The following is an 18917-nucleotide window of genomic DNA, read 5'->3' on the forward strand; positions in this document are numbered from 1 at the left end:
CTAATGAGTGGTTTAGAATCAGGTGATGTGACTTTTACTGTAACAGAAGGAGCATTGCCAGCAGAAACATTGCAGCTCATCTGACAATAAGAAAACTTGCACTTAACTTTATGTACATAATAAAAAAAGTCCTTGCTCGGTATAACCCATTGGAGTTTCCAATTTCATTCAAACTGAATGTTCAAGTTATGCCCACAATTACATTTGTTTTAAGAAGATTTTTTTTCCTAGTTTTTCAATTTAATTTACATGATCATGAATGTAAACTCTAGCATGAATTAACTCAATGATGAAATATTTCAAAATATATATTTTTAAAAGTTGAGACATCTAAGAGTAAAAAGCTCACCAAATTTTGATCAATATGACTAAAATGGGTTTATCATTCAAAACCAACTTGGCAATCTAACGCTATTGAGCATCACACTTAAGTTATAGAATATAACTTCTGGGAAAAAAAAGACAGCACCATTCCTGAATCAGGTTCAGAGTAGATAAGGAAAAAGAACTCAAACATTTTCAAAACATTCCTCTTGGAGTCCTTGGGCAGAATCCTATAGGGGTCTGAGCAACATGCACTATGGTGAGATTTGTGGGAGAATTGGATGCCAAGTCCAGTGAGGCCCATTTTAACCTTGGGAGAATCTCACTCATCTTTTACGCTATTCACAAACAGCATTGTGAATTTCTCATTAGGCAGTGGCAAATTACCAATTAACGGTGTTTACAGCTTTTTAAAACACTTTATTGATAGCCCAACTCTCCTCATTAATCTTTAGTTTTCTATCTTACCAAACTTGCCAAATAAGCTAGACATCAAGAAAATTTGACATGGAAACAACCATGAGTACTTGGTGGTTTCAACTTCCTGCTTGCTCTAATTGCTTTTACACACTTAAAGGGTCTATACCTTGTAACCCCGGAAGTGAGCCATGGTCAGTCCTGTGGTTCCACAGAAGCTAGTCCGGAGGCTAGCAGTAGCATGGTCAGGCAGATGTATAGTGTACACCAGTCAGAGGCACTTCTCATTTGGGGATGTCCTACTGGTCACTCAATAGTGTTAGCCATGATCAGTGCATTGGCTTCATCTTCAGAAATGGAGGAGGTAGGGGTAAGGACGATTAGCAGCTGTGGGAAGAAAGCTTGGCAAGTTACTCTTCAGGATTAGTGACAGCAGGATGAGGGAAAGGGCAAATGACAGTTTTGAATAGGAGGCAACAGTATATGCAAAAGGGTGAGATAGTAAAGAATGAAGATTTTTGGAAAAGGGTCATGTGGTAGCTGGTTTCATCCATAATCAGGAGCATCTTGACTTCGAGGCGGTGGTAGTGAATGACCACCATGATCACCTGGTATGCCAGGGAGTGGGAGGGAAAAGTGGGTAGTGCAGGCTCATGTAGACAGGTTGGGAAGGAAACTCGAGAGGTGCAAAGCCTATGGGAGGCCAGCAGGAAGGGGATTTGAATAGTTGGAAGCGCACTGACATGTTGAGATAGTGGTTGTAAGCCACTAAGTGAGGCATGCTCACTATCACATTCCACTGGCGGCATGGTGGCTCAGTGGTTAGCACTGATGCCTCACAGTGCCAGAGATCCAGGTTCAATTCCCGCCTCAGGCAACTGTCTATGTGGAGTTTGCACATTCTCCCCGTGCCTGTGTGGGTTTCCTCTGGGTGCTCCGGTTTCCTCCCAAAGTCCAAAAATGTGCAGGTTATGTGAATCGGCCATGCTAAATTGGGTAAATGTAGGGGAATGGGTCTAGGTGGGTTGCTTTTCGGAGGGTCGGTGTGGACTTGTTGGGCCGAAGGACCTGTTTCCACACTGTAAGTAATCTAATCTAAAAAAAATTGTGCTAGAGGTTGAAACTGCATAATGAAGAAGAAGATCGTCATGACCACATTCCTCCACTTTTGGATATAGGGGCCATGAAAGAAGAGAGACTTTGTATGGGGAGGACCAAACGTATTGGCAGCTCTGTAAATGCCTTGCCCCTCTTCCTTCCATATGATGCAGCATATGTCTATCAATTGTACATCATCCGTGCTCATGCAGTCATGCTTCATGCTGTAAAAATTATACTTTGGGCCACGCAAAGAGATGTATAATCAAAGACATGTAAGTGAAATTAATGACATTTCTAAGAAAGTGTCATATCACATGCAGTGCATTGTCAACTATGCGTCCAATATGAACAGTAAATCGCCTTCTTTGTCTTTGGTCCCCCGCTCCCTTCTACCATTCTGCTTTAGTGCCATAGGTGGGGTCGTTCCACAGCTGGTGGAGAGAGCATGCTCATCAGTGGAACCTGTTGGCTTTGGAGGTGTGGTCCTTGGGGCTTTTGTGGCTGGACAGTCCGGAATGCTGGAAACCCTGTTACTGATGCAAATTGACCCACTTCAGCTTTAACCTCTGAGGCCAGAGTGGAGCAGGCAGGAGATGTTGGTGAGCCTGACCACCCTTGGAGTGTTCTGAGTGGAGACATGGGAACATCGAACTAGGAAATAGGCCATTCAGCCCCTTGACCCTGTTCCACTATTCAGTGAGGTCATTGCTGATCTGTGACCCATATTTCTCAATACCTTTGCTTAGCAAAATTTTAAATCTGAGCAAGGTAAATTTAACATGTGATCTTCTATCCTCTGCCATTTGTGGAAGAGTGTTCCAAACATCTCCCACCCTTTGTGTGTGTAGTTCCTAACATCTCTCCTGAACAGACTGGCCCTAATTTTCCAACAATGCCCTCCAGTTTTAGAATTTCCAACCAATGGAAATGATTAATCTTTCATCTATCCTTTCTTTTCCTATTAATATCTTAAAGACTTGGATCAATCACTCCTTCACTTCCTAAATTCTTGATAAAATAGTCATAATTTGTGTTATTGCTCCTCCTAATTAATCCCTGGAATCCAGGTATCATTCTTGTAAACCAATGTTGTGCTCCCTCCAATGCCAGCGTATCCTTCCTAAGGTCTGCTGCCCAGATCAGCTCACGATACTCCACGTGGGGTCTAACTTGGGTTTTGTATACTTGCAGATGGTGAGGATTGCAGATGCTGGAAATTCAGAGTCAAATAAGTGTGGAGCTGGAGAAAGCACAGCAGGTCAAGCAGTATCAGAGGACGGGGAAGTCAATGTTTCAGAGTGGAACCTTTCTTCAGTCCTGCTCCTCTCATGCTGCTTGACTTGCTGTGCTTTTCCCAGCTTCACACTTTATTGACTCTTTGGTACACTTACAGCATAACTTCTGCATCCTTTCAGTCCACTTGATGTTAAGCCTTGAATTCCATTAGCTTTCTTGATTATTTTCTGCACCTGTTTGTAACGTTTTAAAGATCTTTGCTTCTCCACCCAAAATCTCTTTAGACATCCACTATATTTAACTTCATACCATCCGGAAAATATTATATCCTTTTCCAGTTTAAAATGGATCACCTAACCATCGAATTCAGCCATATTTTTGCCCATTCACTTAGTCTATCGATCTGCCTTTATATTTTTATCCTATCATCTACACTATCTAAAGTGCTGTCTAACTTTGTGTCATCAGCAAATTGGATATATGACTTTCTATGCCATTATCCAAATAGTTAATAAAGAATGTAAACAATTGAGGACCTGTGCTACCACTGGTCACATTCCTACCAAATGCCCATTCTTCCTATTTTCTGTCAGCTGCCACTCGACCAATTTCCCAGTCATGTCATTAATTTGCCCTCAATTCCATGGCTTCTATGTTCATTAACAGTTTCTTATGTGGTACTTTATCAAATGCCTTCTGGCAGTCCATATTCAAAACATCCCTAGACATTCCCTGTATATACCATAGTCACCTCTTCAAACATTCAAAGAGGTTTGTCAGGCATGACCTATTTGCCATGACTTCATACCATCTCTCCCTGATTAACTGAAAATTCTCAAAGTTTTATGTTACCTCATAAGCTTGATTATAAGCTCCCAACATTTCCTCCACTGCAGATGTTAGACCAACTGGTCTGTCATTCCCTGGTTATCCACTTCCACCCTTTAAAATAAAGAGTGACGTGCAATTTTTCAATCCCGTAGGATGACTCCTGTATCTGGAGAACTCTGAAAGATTAAAATGAGGACAGCTACAATATCCTTTCCTAATTCCTGTAACACTTTTGGATGAAAACTATCAGGTCCTAGAGATTTGTCACACTCTAATTCCATTAATTTCCCCATTACGATGTTTTATTCAGTCCCTGTTCCTGATCCACTATTAATTTCCTTGTGACTTTCAGCAAGCTATCCTCCTCCTCTATTGTAAATACTGAGGTGGAATATTATTCAACATGTCTGCCATTTCCCCATTGTCATTGACAGTATCCTCACTTTCAGTCTTTAGTGGGCTAACATTGCTCCTGACCACTTGTTTTCCCTTTATATACCTATAAAATTTCTTTATTTGATTTTGCTGTCCTTGGCAAGTTTCCTTTCACAATCCCTTTAGTAGCTCTTATAAGCTGTTTTGTGACCCTTTACTGGTCTTTGTATCTTTCTCATTCCGTAGGATCTGAGGGACTGTGTGTGGTTCCTCCTCCAGCTGGTGTCTTATGGCACAAGTGAGCAGTTGAGAGCATGGGGCACCTGGAGTGTGTTTCAGGTTCCCTGTCTCACTCCCATTGTCACACCTCCAGTGGCTGGGAGTTGGAGTGAAGGTGTGTTGTCTCTCCAGACTGAATGAGCTGGACTTGGATCTTCTTCAGCCATCACGCTTTGCATGGTGGCATCCAGATGGTCACAAAATTCACTGCACTGCTGTTGTTTCTGGGCAACAAGGGCCAATGTGTCCTATATATCTATATGTTGCTCCTGTTCCTCCCTGTAGGTGTGGATGAAGTCCCTGGTTGCTGACAATACTGAGTTTGCTCCTTTCTGGGCCTGGTCTCCAGAACAGTCCATCTTCCGTAATTACACCGCACCACTCCCCATCTCTTCCTCCACTTCATTGATGACTGCATTTGCGCCACCTCGTGCTCCCGTGAGGAGGTTGAACAATTCATCAACTTCACCAACACATTCCACCCTGACCTTAAATTTACCTGGACCATCTCTGACACTTCCCTCCCCTTCCTGGACCTCTCCATCTCCATTGATGACGACCGACTTGACGCCGACATTTTTTACAAACCCACCGATTCCCACCTCTTCCCATCCCACCTCCTGCAAAAATGCCATCCCGTATTCCCAATTCCTCTGCTTCCACCATATCTGCTCCCAGGATGACCAGTTTCACCACAGAACACACCAGATGGCCTCCTTCTTTAGAGACCGCAATTTCCCTTCCCACGTGTTTAAAGATGCCCTCCAAAGCATCTCGTCCACATCCCGCACCTCCACCCTCAGACTCCACCCCTCCAACCATAACAAGGACAGAACCCCCTTGGTGCTCACCTTCCACCCTACCAACCTTCTCATAAACCAAATCATCCGACGATATTTCCGCCACCTCCAAACGGACCTCACCACCAGGGATATATTTCCCTCCCCACCCCTTTCCACCTTCCGCAAAGACCATTCCCTCCTGGTCAGGTCCACACCCCCCTACAACCCACCCTCCCATCCTGGCACTTTCCCCTGCCACCGCAGAAATTGCAAAACCTGTGTCCACACCTCCTCCCCCACCTCCATCCAAGGCCCTAAAGGAACCTTTCACATCCATTAAAGTTTTACTTGCACATCCACCAATATAATTTATTGTATCCATTGCTCCCGATGCGGTCTCCTCTACATTGGGGAGACTGGACGCCTCCTAGCAAAGCGCTTTAGGGAACATCTCTGGGACACCCGCACTAATCAACCACACCGCCCCGTGGCCCAACATTTCAACTCCCCCTCCCACTCTGCCGAGGACATGGAGGTCCTGGGCCTCCTTCACCACTGCTCCCTCACCACCTGACGCCTGGAGGAAGAACGCCTCATCTTCCGCCTCGGAACACTTCAACCTCAGGGCATCAATGTGGACTTCAACAGTTTCCTCATTTCCCCTTCCCCCACCTCACCCCAGTTCCAAACTTCCAGCTCAGCACTGTCCCCATGACTTATTCTACCTGCCTATCTTTCTTTTCACCTATCCACTCCACCCTCCTGTCTGACCTATCAGCTTCATCCCACCCCCATTCACCCATTGTACTCTTTGTTACCTTCCCCCAACCTCCTCCCTGACCTATCGCCTTCATCCCCACCCCCACTCACCTATTGTACTCTATGCTACTTTCTCCTCACCCCCACCCTCCTCTCATTTATCTCTCCACCCTTCAGGCACTCTGCCTGTATTCCTGATGAAGGGCATTTGCCCGAAACATCGATTTTCCTGCTCCTCGGATGCTGCCTGAACTGCTGTGCTTTTCCATCACCACTCTAATCCAGAATCTGGTTTCCAGCATCTGCAGTCATTGTTTTTACCTGGTCTTCAGCAGCCCGCTGACTGCCAGAGGCCTTGGGTTTTTCTTCTTGATCCAGCTGTGGAGTTGTCACAGAGGTGCTCACCAGATTGATTTCCCACACACTCTAACATTCCCAGTGAGGTGGTTGTATTTAAGCTGGTTGTGGGTGCAGTAGGAAACCTCGTTTCTGATGTCCTCAGAGGTCAAGGAGGTGGCTTCTGGAAGAATAGGCTGTTTCACTACGATGGTAGTAGACATGTTGGCTGTATTTAGAGAAGAGAAAAGGCAATTAGGCCTGCAATGTATAACATTGACCTTGGGGTTAATGTGAGAGGTGTGTGCAATGAAGAGTGATATTTACTTGTTTCATGAGTCATGAATGTCTCAACTTCCCCAAAGGAATGGTTCGGGTTTACTCTGAGGGCCTGGATTCTCTCCTCAGGGGCCAGGCACTCCTCCACCCATTTGGGCTGTTCCTTCCCTATTATGAGTTTCTCCTGTAATGAAATAAAAGGAAGAATTCAGAGGTGAAAGTGTGTGGCACAACTGTTAGTGCTGGTGCAGCATGGGGAGGTGGAGTGAGAAGTGGTGAGTGTTCTGAGATAGTGAGGCAGCACTGAGGCTACATAGGGTTGGTTGTTTGGGAGGTGAGAACAAGTGAGGGAAGATGTTACAGACAGTAGTACGGTGGGCAGAGCATGAGCCTTGTAAGGGAGGAGGATACAGTAGCAGAAATAGAGTGGGTGTAAGGTGGCAGTTATATTGGCCATTTTTATTGGCACAGACTGCTGACCATTGCTCCAAACTGTGAATATAGCACTGACTCAGGTGGTGACTTTGATTCAGGCTGCTAGGAGCTAGTGGTGTGGTCTCTTCATTCATTCCTCTAGGAAGAAGACTGCCCTCCTCCGCACCACCCCTTGATCAGAACTTCCAGTTGTCTGTCAGAGAATTGTTGCGTCATGTTGCCCTTTTCCATATGATCAGATTCTGTCCTTGACTGAGCTGGGCAGCTTCTGAAATCAGTAGTTGTCCAGAGGCAGTGACTTTTTAAAGATGGTATGAGTAGAGGAGGAGCATATCTTTCAGCGGATAAGTGTTGAGTGACAAGTCATTCTGGGAATGGTATGTATTAAGTTAGGACCAGAATCAAACATGATGGACACCACAGGAGCATGTAGGTCATTGATCAGGCAAATTTGGTAAGATACATTGAGGAAACTTGCTGTGTCTCACGACAGAAATACCTCCATTAAACACTCGATGAAACTTAGACAAAAATGTACGATCCATCCCCTTTTGTCTAAAGATGCAGTATGCCTTTTGATGCATCGCTAAGGCCTACAAATGAGTGCAATGAGTAGAATTGGTGTCTCACTCATTGTGGGGCTTGGCCAATTTTTTTAGGAATGATTTGCACCTAGTACAATCTTTTTAAAACTAACCCAAAAGGTGGAAGAGAACAAATTGTACTGGCGATAATTTGTATTTGAAGTCATGTGTTATGTTGTTTTCTGCTGATTTCTGTGAAATTATACTTAAATTACTCAAGAGAAATCTCCAAGCTGTCATTAATTATACGATGCTAGAGTTTTAAAATAAGAAACACTTGCTGCTTCTAGCTCTAACAATTATATTTTATTTCCTTATTTGGCTTTGCTGTTATTATTTCAGTTTTCTTTTAGTTATATTTTAATTATGGGAGCTTTCTGTTTGAGTAAATAGATGTTTAATAAGTCATTATAATTTGATACAAAAATCATGTTAAAATTTGAATTTTCCCATAATTGGTATCTGCACAAACTCATTAACTTGCATGTTTTGACCAAAATAATGCAACCATCTGTGTTTCTGAACACTGGTGATTTATCATGTTAATTTCATTTTTATTTTTAGGGTTAAGGTTTGGTTGCACATTGCAGACAACATATGGATCTATTATTTCACTATGTGCACCATTATGTCATTTCAATCAAACTTAACTCTATGTTGAACACAGTTACTTTCAGTAAATGTAATTATTGACTGCAGTTCATTTTGTAAAGAGTGTACGTTTTCATAAAAAGTAAATCATAGCCACAGTGCTAATTCAAGAACCCATCAACCATTCTGAGGGTGGATGCTGACTGATTTTTATTGGCTGCTATCTGTGCAGGGGGCTCAGTTTTTACAATTTGTGTCAATGGGCTGAAATATACCAGAAATTGCCTGGATGTCAATTTTGGTGAGTTTCATGGAGGCTTTCTGCCAGTGAGTTATCTCATGCTGTTGTCAGCAACTCACCTCATTATCTATGCACCCACTTCTATGGTGTCCTGCTTGTGCTATCTGCTCTCTCACCAGCAGCGTTGTATTCATTATTAGTGGGACTGCCTGGGATTTCTGGAACCAGCATCATTGTTAATGCTCAGCTCAGCTGTGTACCAGGCCAAGTACTGCCAGCCAGGAGTTGCCCTTCACAGTACATATAGTGGCATCAAAAAGAAATACTTCTGAAAGTACCTCGGAGGCATTATTGAGACTTTATTGTAAATGGAAATGCACATTTGTAAATGTATTACAATTTTAAGAACCAAGCTACACAGGTTACCTGTCTTTTGCATCATCACATCTTAGAACAGACTGCCTTTTAAGCAGCAACAAATTTACAGTTAACAGACTCCAGTCTTTCCAGCTCACATCTATTGGAACTGATGTCAATTAAATTTCATCTAATTTATTTCATCCGATGCTGCATTGCTCTATCATGCTTAAGGTGAAGTTCCTCTTGCTCAGTGTCGCCTGTTCCTCCTCAGAAGACTACTTCCATTCTCCCAGATCTTCAGAGTCCATCATGTCCTCTCTATGCCTGTTCCAGTTTTGCATAATACAGCAAGTTAGAATTACTCAGCACACACTGCTATAGGTGTACTGCTAATCCATGCATAGGATTCTTCAGCTGGCCTTCTACCTTCTTCACAGTGACTCTGGTCGACGAAAAAGCTTCACTGCTTTTACACAAGACCTCAATCAGGGTGTTACATTATGGTGCCATCAGCTATGGTAGCAGAGGATGACACTTGTCTCCTAGTCACTATTCTTTTAAGGTGTCTGCCCCTCGAAACAAACAGAAACCTGAAAGCTCGAAAAGGTATAAGCGTCATGTCAGCTTTCAAGATTTAAAGTGCAGACCTCTTAAGTTATAACGCTGATGATTACAGATGACTTGTATATTGGAATCCTTGGATTGAGATCCTTTTCTGTTGAAGAAGTCAGCTGCATTATGAAATGGCACTTAGAGTGCAACATGTGTACAGTTCCCTAAACTTAGGGAAGCCAGTTATCTTAGTAAAGCCTTCTGCCTCAGTTGCCGTACTGGCCTCACCATATAGAAATAAATCAATGGGTGTGATCTGGCACAAATTACATTGGTAGCAGCTGTGATACATTAATGGGTTGAGGGTGGTATGGTCCCACCCAGGTCTCCAGTGCATCTTTAGAAGCAGCAATTTACATAAAAGATCAGCAAAGCTATCACCTTGACAGCCACTCCTTCATGTTGCAGCTCTCACTTGACACTTAGACTGTGGACTATGTCCCAGAACATCCATAGTCTGTGGTGACACTGCACCTCACTCATCTGGAGGAAATAGTATTAATGATGATACAGAATGGGCCTCCTGTACTTGTCATGCATCCTGAGTTGTGACATCTTCATGGGAGGCTGTTTGGCAGCTACTGAAGTTTCTTGCTGCTCTGGGGCTTACTGGCATATCTGTTCCTCCTCTGTTCCATGCTTCTGTTTCACCATGGCTACAATTTGTATATTACATTAATTATTCGTGTGGCAGGCAGTCTTCTGGGCTTGATGGCAGCATCCTGTTAGTGGGAGAAAACCACTCATAGATTTACGGCATGGTGACTTTTGAAACAGCCAGCTTCAGTTGTTCTCATTTTTGAGACACTTTTCCCGTCAAGGATCACCTGAAGAAGACTGGGTACCACTCAGGGCCAAAAGTGGTGGACAATGTCCTTTTAATTAGTTTTTGTGATATACAGTGAGTGATTTAATCAGAGTAACCAATATTACACAGGATAATTTTAATGTACCCTGTCAAGTCCTATTAACAACAAGGTTACATGATAAGCAGGCTCTAATCACTAAGTTGTCAGTAAGATTGATCTTGTAGCACATGGGAATCACAACATGTATATTGACCATTGAATGTTGGCTTTCAGTGTATTTTAATAAGATCCAATTGGCAGATTTCTGAATTAAGACATCGAGGAAAGGGAGCTTGCTTGAATGCTTCATTTCTGTGATACATTTGAGAGCAGGATGAAGTTTATTATCTGTAAAAAAAAAATCTTTGGTGCGACAAATTTAAATATTACAGTTATGTCCCCAACACATTGGAAGTGCAAAGGGGAGAAGGTTAGTAACCATTCCACTGAAGACTCATGGTGCTTCTCATGGTGACCAATAAAGATATTATCAAGAATTGGGTGTGGAAGGGGTCCCATGTCTATTTGGACATACGTGATATCATTGAACCAGAACTTGATGAACACAACTCCAAGTGCCAGTACTGCATGTAGATTGTCATCGTATGTTGACTTAGTGCAAATGTCAACAGCTTCTTTGAATGGTACATAAGTAAACAATCTAGCAATGTCAAAAGTGTATGTAGAAAATGGATTTATAGCAATTTGCAAAAATTCACCACCATTTGGGCATTTCATGTGCAGAATCAATACAGAGCGATACAGATAAGTGTGTCATCATTGATAAAAGGACTGTGAGAAAATAACTTTCCACCTTGTGATCTGGAGATTTGACATCAAGAAATGTCTATATTTGTTTTCCACCCACGTTTTACTTGTTGAACTGTTTATCTTTTGTCTGTGTTAAATGTGATTGTTTATTTATTTTGGTGTTTGAAGTGAGTAAGTCTAAATGCATATTGTTGGATGAGAGATTTTTCCTGCTCTTGTTACAATAAATAGTTACTGAAGAAATGTGATGTGAATTACCTCCACCTTGAGTAACACTCAGTCAGACACATTGTTCATTTTGGTGGTCTCATTGCGGTTTTGTACATGTATAGATTTTCTAACAGTTTGCAGAGCAATAGGGCAGAATTATTGGTGCACTTTTTCCCATTTAAGTCATGACAAAAGTTTTAGATTTGCTGTTAAACTTTTTTAATGATAAAGTAAGATTGGGTGTAGAGTTAGTGTAGATGGTATGGGTAAAAGAACATATGCCAGATTTTTCATATTAAAATAAGAGATCATTAGAAACAAACAGCTAAAATCATCATGCAGTTGCAACAGGTATTCCTGATGGATTTGCAGATTGTAAGAAAAACCTAGCCTGCTGGAATTGGCAAATAAATTTGAAATGGAATTGCCTGCCAGAGCTAAGAAGCAGAATTAATTGAAATATTGGCCAAGCATGTGGGAATGGTGGAAATACAGGAGGGATTAGGTTTACAGAATGGTGAGTCACTTGAGTTAGCAAGGATTCAATTACAGCTCATGCAGCTTGAATATGAAAAAGAATTGAGACAGCTTGAGCTAGAAAGGGAATTTAGAAAGCAGGAGATCGAGATGAAAAATATTGAACATGAATTTCAGAGAAGAGAAAGAAAAATAACAATTTCAAGAGGGAGAAAAGGAGAGAGTGATAGAGAATGCCAGTTTCAAATAATGCAATGAGAAAGGGACTTCACATACCAACAGAATGAGGTATGAGGAAAGCGACACACTCTTTTGCCATTTAAGAAAATAGAGAGACAAAGAAATCAACCAAAGGAAAACTGGACATTGTTGATGCAAAGCAAGTTGAAAGTTATAGGACATAGAGTTAATGCATCACTATCAAATGACGTTTCTAATGATTTTGACTTTTTTTAAAAAATGCCATTTTGATATGTATAATTTAGTTCCTGAAGCATAACAGAAAGCTTTGAAATTCAGGAAACAGCCTGGGCAAACGTATATCGCATTTGAAAGGGTAAAGCAAAATAATTTTGAGAGGTGGATGCAGGTATTAGGAGTAAATACTATGTTTGAATCTCCCAGAGAAATTATTCTCTTGGAAAAATGTAAAACCTTACTGCCTTTTGTAACACATGACTTCATGTTGAAGACCAGAGGGTTGCAACTGCGAGACTGGCAGCAATAATGGCTGGTGATTGAGTCATTGAGGTCAAAGCACAGAGAAAGGCCCTTTGGCCCATCAGGTCTATGCTGGTCAAGAACAAGCTCCTAAATTTTCTAATCCCATTTGAGGCACTGGGCTCATTATCTTGTATGCCCTGGCATCACAAGCAGACATCTAAATACTTAAATGTTATGAGCTGATCCAGAAAGCAACATATTTTTCATAAATACAAAGTGTTTTCATCAACCTTATGTTACCTCAGTGTTTACATTGCAATAAAGTGGGACAAGTTAATTGAAAATGTTTGAAGATGTGTGGGAAGCTGAAGGGACCTGTTGAGGCTCATGAGAATGAGTGATCATCTTTGTGGTATCGTTGAATTCTAATATATTTTGTAATGATTTTGAAAAAGTGGGGTATCATTATCAGCTCATTTTTCCCAGTTAAGACATGGTAGGACATTCCAATGACTGGCAGACTATATCAAACAACACACCTCATTGACCCTTCACAGTGCACAGCATGATAATCATACTCAACCAGCCTGTGCTAGAAAGCCTCAGAAAAGTATTGTTTTGTTAAAAATCATTTAAAACATAATCTTCAGTGTTATAAATGTTTCACTATATGCCCAACTGGGATACACAGACCGTATTTTATTTAGGCAAGAGGAATTTGAACATATGTTGCACCATTTTCATGAAGATAAAAAGGGTAATGGAAACTGCCAAACTCACCTGCATACCCAAGGCCACATTCTAACCAATCAAAATCCACATGCTCAGTCTGAGAACTACGGTTGACTTAGTTCTCATCTCCATGCCAATGAGGTCCAAAGAGTTTACGCCCTATAAATTGATGTCCTTTTTAAATTTGTTTCTATGTTCTTGTCCTGATGAATACACAACAAAAAGCTACAACTTTTGACAAAATTTGCATTCTGTCCTACCAAGCAATTAATTAATATTCATCTTGGTGATATTGTTGCTCTTTTATTTACAAAGATTCTACATGTGTCATGTTGTTAAGTGTGGGACCCACATTTCTCAAGTTTTGCTGTTGCGTATTAATGTTTTAAGTACTGTATATTTATGAATGATAATGTTTATAAATAGTTTGTAATCATATTGCTGTTACATATCAGATAGAAAGAACGTCCATGTATGTAAAAGCCTCAGGATATCCTGAATCATCCGACAGTCAATGAAGTCCTTTGAAACTTGCTCACTTTTGTAATTAGGCAATGCAGATGATGCACAGCAAGGCACAGAAATAACAGTATAATAATAACTAAATCACTTGAGGTTTTCAGGCATAATATTGGCCAAACCACCGGAGCAAACTGACTTGCTCCTCTTTGATATAGTACAAAGGATCATTTGCATCCATTGGAGAGATAGGTGGAGCCTTAGTTTAACATCTCATTAGAAGTATAGCACAAATATTGGTGTGACACTCCCTGAGTACTACACTGGAGTGTAGGCCTGGATTATAGGCTCTGGTCTGGAGTGAATGTTAAGCCACAGTTTCAGGACTCTGATTAATACAAGACTGCAATCTACTAAATGGTGAATTATTGAGAGTTGGACCATGTTATCAAAAGGGCTAAATAAAGTGTGGCGTTTCAAAATCTTTGCTTTTAATAATAGTTTCTTTTCTTATGCAGAAATGCTGTGGTTTGCCCAATTATAGATGTAATTAGTGATGATACGTTTGAATACATGGCTGGGTCGGATATGACATATGGTGGCTTTAACTGGAAATTGAACTTCCGCTGGTATCCTGTCCCTCAGAGAGAAATGGACCGCAGAAAAGGGGACAGAACCATATCTGTTAGGTGAGTACTGGAGAAGGATGAGGCTGTTTCCACTCTAACTATAAAATTCACAAGCATTTATAGAGATACTTAGATATGAAGTTAGAAATGCTGAGATAAGGAATAGTTTCACTGGATATGCAATATATAAGAATAATATTTGAAGTATGATTTGAGAAAGGGTATGTAAACTTATAGATTTCGAATCGGTATAAGACCAAGAAAGAAATTCCATAATTCTTGTTAATTGATTGAAGATTTAATGTCAGTGAGATTTTTATCACAAGACAAATCAAATAATGGAATATTTCAAGAATATTTAAATCAACATGTTTTATTGTAACTCATAAATAAAGCAACATTTAGAATATGAAGTGCATTTCTGTACTCTGATATCAGCATAAAATATTGACATTAAACTTGATACTGAATGGAGGTTTAATTTTATTCACTTGTGAGATATTGGCATCATTGGCTGGTCGCATTTATTGCCCATCTCAGAAGTATTCCAAGGAAGATGCAGGGATTTCTCAAAGTTATGAGGAGAGCCTAACCAAATTAAATATATATATTGAAGAAAAACAGATTTAAAGGACTTGTAACCAAAGTCATTAATGTGTTGGCAAATTGTTTAACCTGTATATGATCATAAAACGTGGAAGCACCAATACATAGACTAAATACAAATCACAATGACTACGACTTACAGTTGTGCCTTGGCATTGGAGTGTCACAAACCATCACATGTACCATTCCTTCACTTCAACTGCTAGTAGGGGATAGGTGCCTAATTGCATTGTCATTTGCCTGTAGTTTCATGCTGCTTGAGTTTTGTTTGTATCTGTTTTATCTGCATGTCAGTCTTCTAGCCCCAAACAGCTGTGGTATCCTTTGAGATGGTTTAAAAGCTTTAACAACTGTTAAAAATGATAAATATTGTGCTTTCTGTTTTCGATAAAGAACGCTGTTAGAAAGCATGGTCTAGGCAGAATGTTTCTTGGAGAAGTGATAATGTATGTATTAAGCTTTAATAGATTGTCAGTGATATAAGGGGAAGAAACGTCATTCATGCCAAGTTTTGATGCAGCAGTTGTGTTTCGCAGTACTCGCACCCATTCAGATCAAGATAGGTAAGGCAAAACATTTTTCAATCTGCATCACCTGAATGCTCTTGACAAGTGTCCCTACACCTCTAATATTGCACTCTTTTCAACACTGCTGGTGAGCTCTCAACACTGCACATGACTTATGGAGATGAGTAAGTACAAATGTCTCTGCTCTCTCTTAAAGCAAGACTGTTCTTTAAAGCAAAGCTGCATAAAAATAATTGCAGCATTGGAAATGCTTGCACATTCTGGTGGTACAGGTGGACATGAGGAGAGACACCATGGTCCCCAGGAGATCCTCAAGTACAGTCGGAATAAGGCAAAGGAGTAGATGGCCAGCAAGGTAACTCCCTCCCCACCCCCAGAGAAAAGATGGGAGGGGATGGCAGTAGTGCTGCAAGAAATCTGATGACAGTATGCAGATGATCTGCATCACTGATCGCATCTTCACATAACCACCACATCACTAACCTCTTCTGCTAATCAAACCACAACCTATCTGCCCCCACCCCCCCCCACAGCGCATATAACAGAAATCCCTGATATTCAATTTCACCTCAGACATCTACCATGCTCACACCCACTTCTCTCTGTTTTCACATACCTTCAGCAGCTCAGATTTGACAAGCGTGTCATGTAAATGTGATGCAGAATTACTGACATTCCTCCATTTCTCTTGCAGGACAAGTTGGCATTCAGCAGATGGGAACAGAGCAGAACCAATAAGGGTCAAAGATATCTTTATCTCTCAATCAGAGATTATCCCTAGAATCATCGGGCCACTTTGAGGGAGCTCTACATTCCAAATTGATGAGAACATTCAGAATAATGTTAAAAATCACACAACATCAGGTTATAGTCCAACAGGTTTAATTGGAAGCACACTATCTTTCAGAGCGACGCTCCTTCATCAGGTGATGAAGGAGCATCGCACCGAAAGCTAGTGTGCTTCCAATTAAACCTGTTGGACTATAACCTGGTGTTGTGTGATTTCTAACTTTGTACACCCCAGTCCAACACCGGCATCTCCGAATCATTCAGAATAATAGTATGTTCCAGCCATATATCTGGTTATGTTCCTATATCTGGTATAATGAGCAAGCTGCTGACGGTGTAACCATAAACCTTCTTCCAATGCAGCCTACCGGCTACACAACTAACCATTCTGTGTTAGTGAAGAACAGTCAGATGTCAAGAGAAATGAACCTCAAAAGAAAGGAAAGACTGCAATAGCACAACATTGAAGAAACTGAATCAAACAAGATAGCTGAAGTCAAGCTTGGGTGAAGATACTAGAAGACACAAACTGCTGCAGAAGACAACCAGACAAGGAATTTTCTGGGATAAGCACTCCATCATCGCAGAAGGGATTATGAATGCTCCCATGCTGGCTACACTTAAGGCTGGGACAGAAAGGTTTCTTTTCCCTTCATCAGTAATTCAAGGAATATGGGGGACCGGAAATAAAAATGGAGCTGAAACCCAAGATTAACCATAACTGTATTGAATGATTGAGTAAGCTCAATTGGTCATATGGGTTGGTCCTTTTCCTATCTCTTGATTTCTTGTGGATTTGTGTACCAAAAAGCTGTCCATTACCTGGACTATGAGATGGTCCACTGTCTGGCTTTTTGATAATAAGCCAATCATAGGCTCATTGTGCAAGGATTATAGAGGAGTCCAGCTTTAACTTAACATGGGGCAATGTGCTGAGCTTGCCTCCTCTGCAGACTCTGTTTGATATTCCTTCTGTGCTGTTGGCCAGAGGCCAGATACTAGCTCCTCCATGCTTATTGCGGCACTGCATCTTCTGGTCAACTAGTCCCATGCCATCCCTGGGAGCATGCACCACCACATTTTGGCGAATGCACCAAACACTTCCAAAAACATTTCAGAGTACTTGCACACACTTTCCATTGTAAAGAGTTACAAAAAATAATTGCAGCTGCAATCAGCACACCTGTTCCACTAAATAATCAGGACTACAGGCCCATTTTGCTGTTTCATGCTTCCTTTCTCAGAACTGAACAACACAGGTACTGGCATGGCCTGTATTCCCCAAATTTGGAATCCTAGTGTCCTTGCTTGACCTCAAAATTGTACCAATTCAGTGTGTTTGGATGCACACAAGGACACGTCAACATGCATCTATATAATTTGAGAATGTCCTGTGGACTAGGTGCATACTGGCCTGCAGGAGTACTTCTCCTGGAAAGCAAGGTAAACCTTTTGTAGTATCAGAATGCAATTCACTTTCACATTTATGGCATTTATTCCGAAGTTCAACTGTGATGAACCTTTCATAAGTTTGATGTTTTATGTTGTGACCAGGAATGTTATAGATATACTGGCTTTCCAAAAGCATTTGAAACTTTTAGTAATCCTATTGTGAAATTTCCTTTTAATTGCCTCAAGCTTTTAAAATTTCTCAAATTTTCAAATCCTACCACTAGTTTGCTCCTTCCACTAAGACTATATCCATGACTATTGATAATAAGCCAATCATAGGTTCATTAAAAAGCCACTTGAACAGTTCAAATCCACAGGGCAACATCCAGCTGAATGCATTGGACTACTATTATGAGGGAATTCGAACACCAACAATGGAGTTAAAAAGTAGTTCTAATCCCACCCTTGACAGAAGTCAGGTCTCTTTGGCCTAATTGACTGTCTGTGGGCTTGCCAATGAAATGTGCATGGCAGGCTTGCTGGCCCAATCAGAAAACCGACAGCTTGAATGTCTCAGCTGCGCCACCATGAGAGGTGGTCACTGCTGAGGAGTGCAAGAGACTGGGGGTCGGTTGAAGTCATGGACAAAATAAGAGAAAGCAGAGGGCCTATTGTCTTAGCAGAAATCCCTCCAATAACATATTTTGCCCTGCAGAGAGCTGCATTGTCTGGTCACAGCTCTTTTACTGTTCTTTTAAAAAAATTCTTGGCAAGCAGCTGCTGGGAGGCCATCTCTATTTAACTAGAAACAGGGGAATTGATTGCTTTGCCAAATACATAAGCCAACAAATGACTTTCTTTCTTTAGCTGAGGAAGATCTTTGGAGTGACCGTTGGAAGTGCATCACAGTGTCTCCAATCTGGGGACCAGAAATTAGCCTATCTGGAATTTCAGTCATCCTTGTTCCAGTATGCTACAGAATTTGCCGACACATACCAAAACCTGGATTCATCAAGGTTAGGTGATGCATATCGTCGGAATGCATACATGCTGGATGCTTGATATAAGCACCTAATCACTGAATGCTTGATATGAGCACCTAATCAGAGACTGAATATAGTGTCAAAGCAGTTATTTTGATGGCTTCTGTTTCCAATTTAAGCAAGTGCTTCTTGTCTGCCACAAATCTCTCTCACTAGCAAGGAGAAAATCAGTAGGATTTTTCTCCACAAATGGATCTGTTGAAGCAAGCTTGAATGTTCTTTTGGTTTA

The 18917-nt window shown here is 41.2% G+C and overlaps 1 protein-coding gene across 5 annotated transcripts in view; it reads left to right on the forward strand.

The window, feature by feature from the left end:
- galnt13 (polypeptide N-acetylgalactosaminyltransferase 13) overlaps positions 1-18917 on the forward strand; it is a 421608-nt gene that overhangs the window by 246310 nt on the left and 156381 nt on the right. For 4 of the 5 annotated variants that reach the window (XM_087989066.1, XM_043693775.2, XM_043693777.2 and 1 more), the window contains exon 6: positions 14221-14391. The exons of the other annotated variant lie outside the window; for it this stretch is intronic. In XM_087989066.1, the coding sequence (XP_087845192.1) occupies positions 14221-14391 (171 nt within the window). The remainder of the gene's footprint in view (positions 1-14220; positions 14392-18917) is intronic. 5 annotated transcript variants of the gene reach the window in all.

The sequence above is a fragment of the Chiloscyllium plagiosum genome, unplaced genomic scaffold (genome assembly GCF_037043375.1).
Source record: "Chiloscyllium plagiosum isolate Xiang-an unplaced genomic scaffold, Cpla_swu_hap1 HiC_scaffold_7, whole genome shotgun sequence".
In the NCBI taxonomy this organism is placed as follows: domain Eukaryota; kingdom Metazoa; phylum Chordata; class Chondrichthyes; order Orectolobiformes; family Hemiscylliidae; genus Chiloscyllium; species Chiloscyllium plagiosum.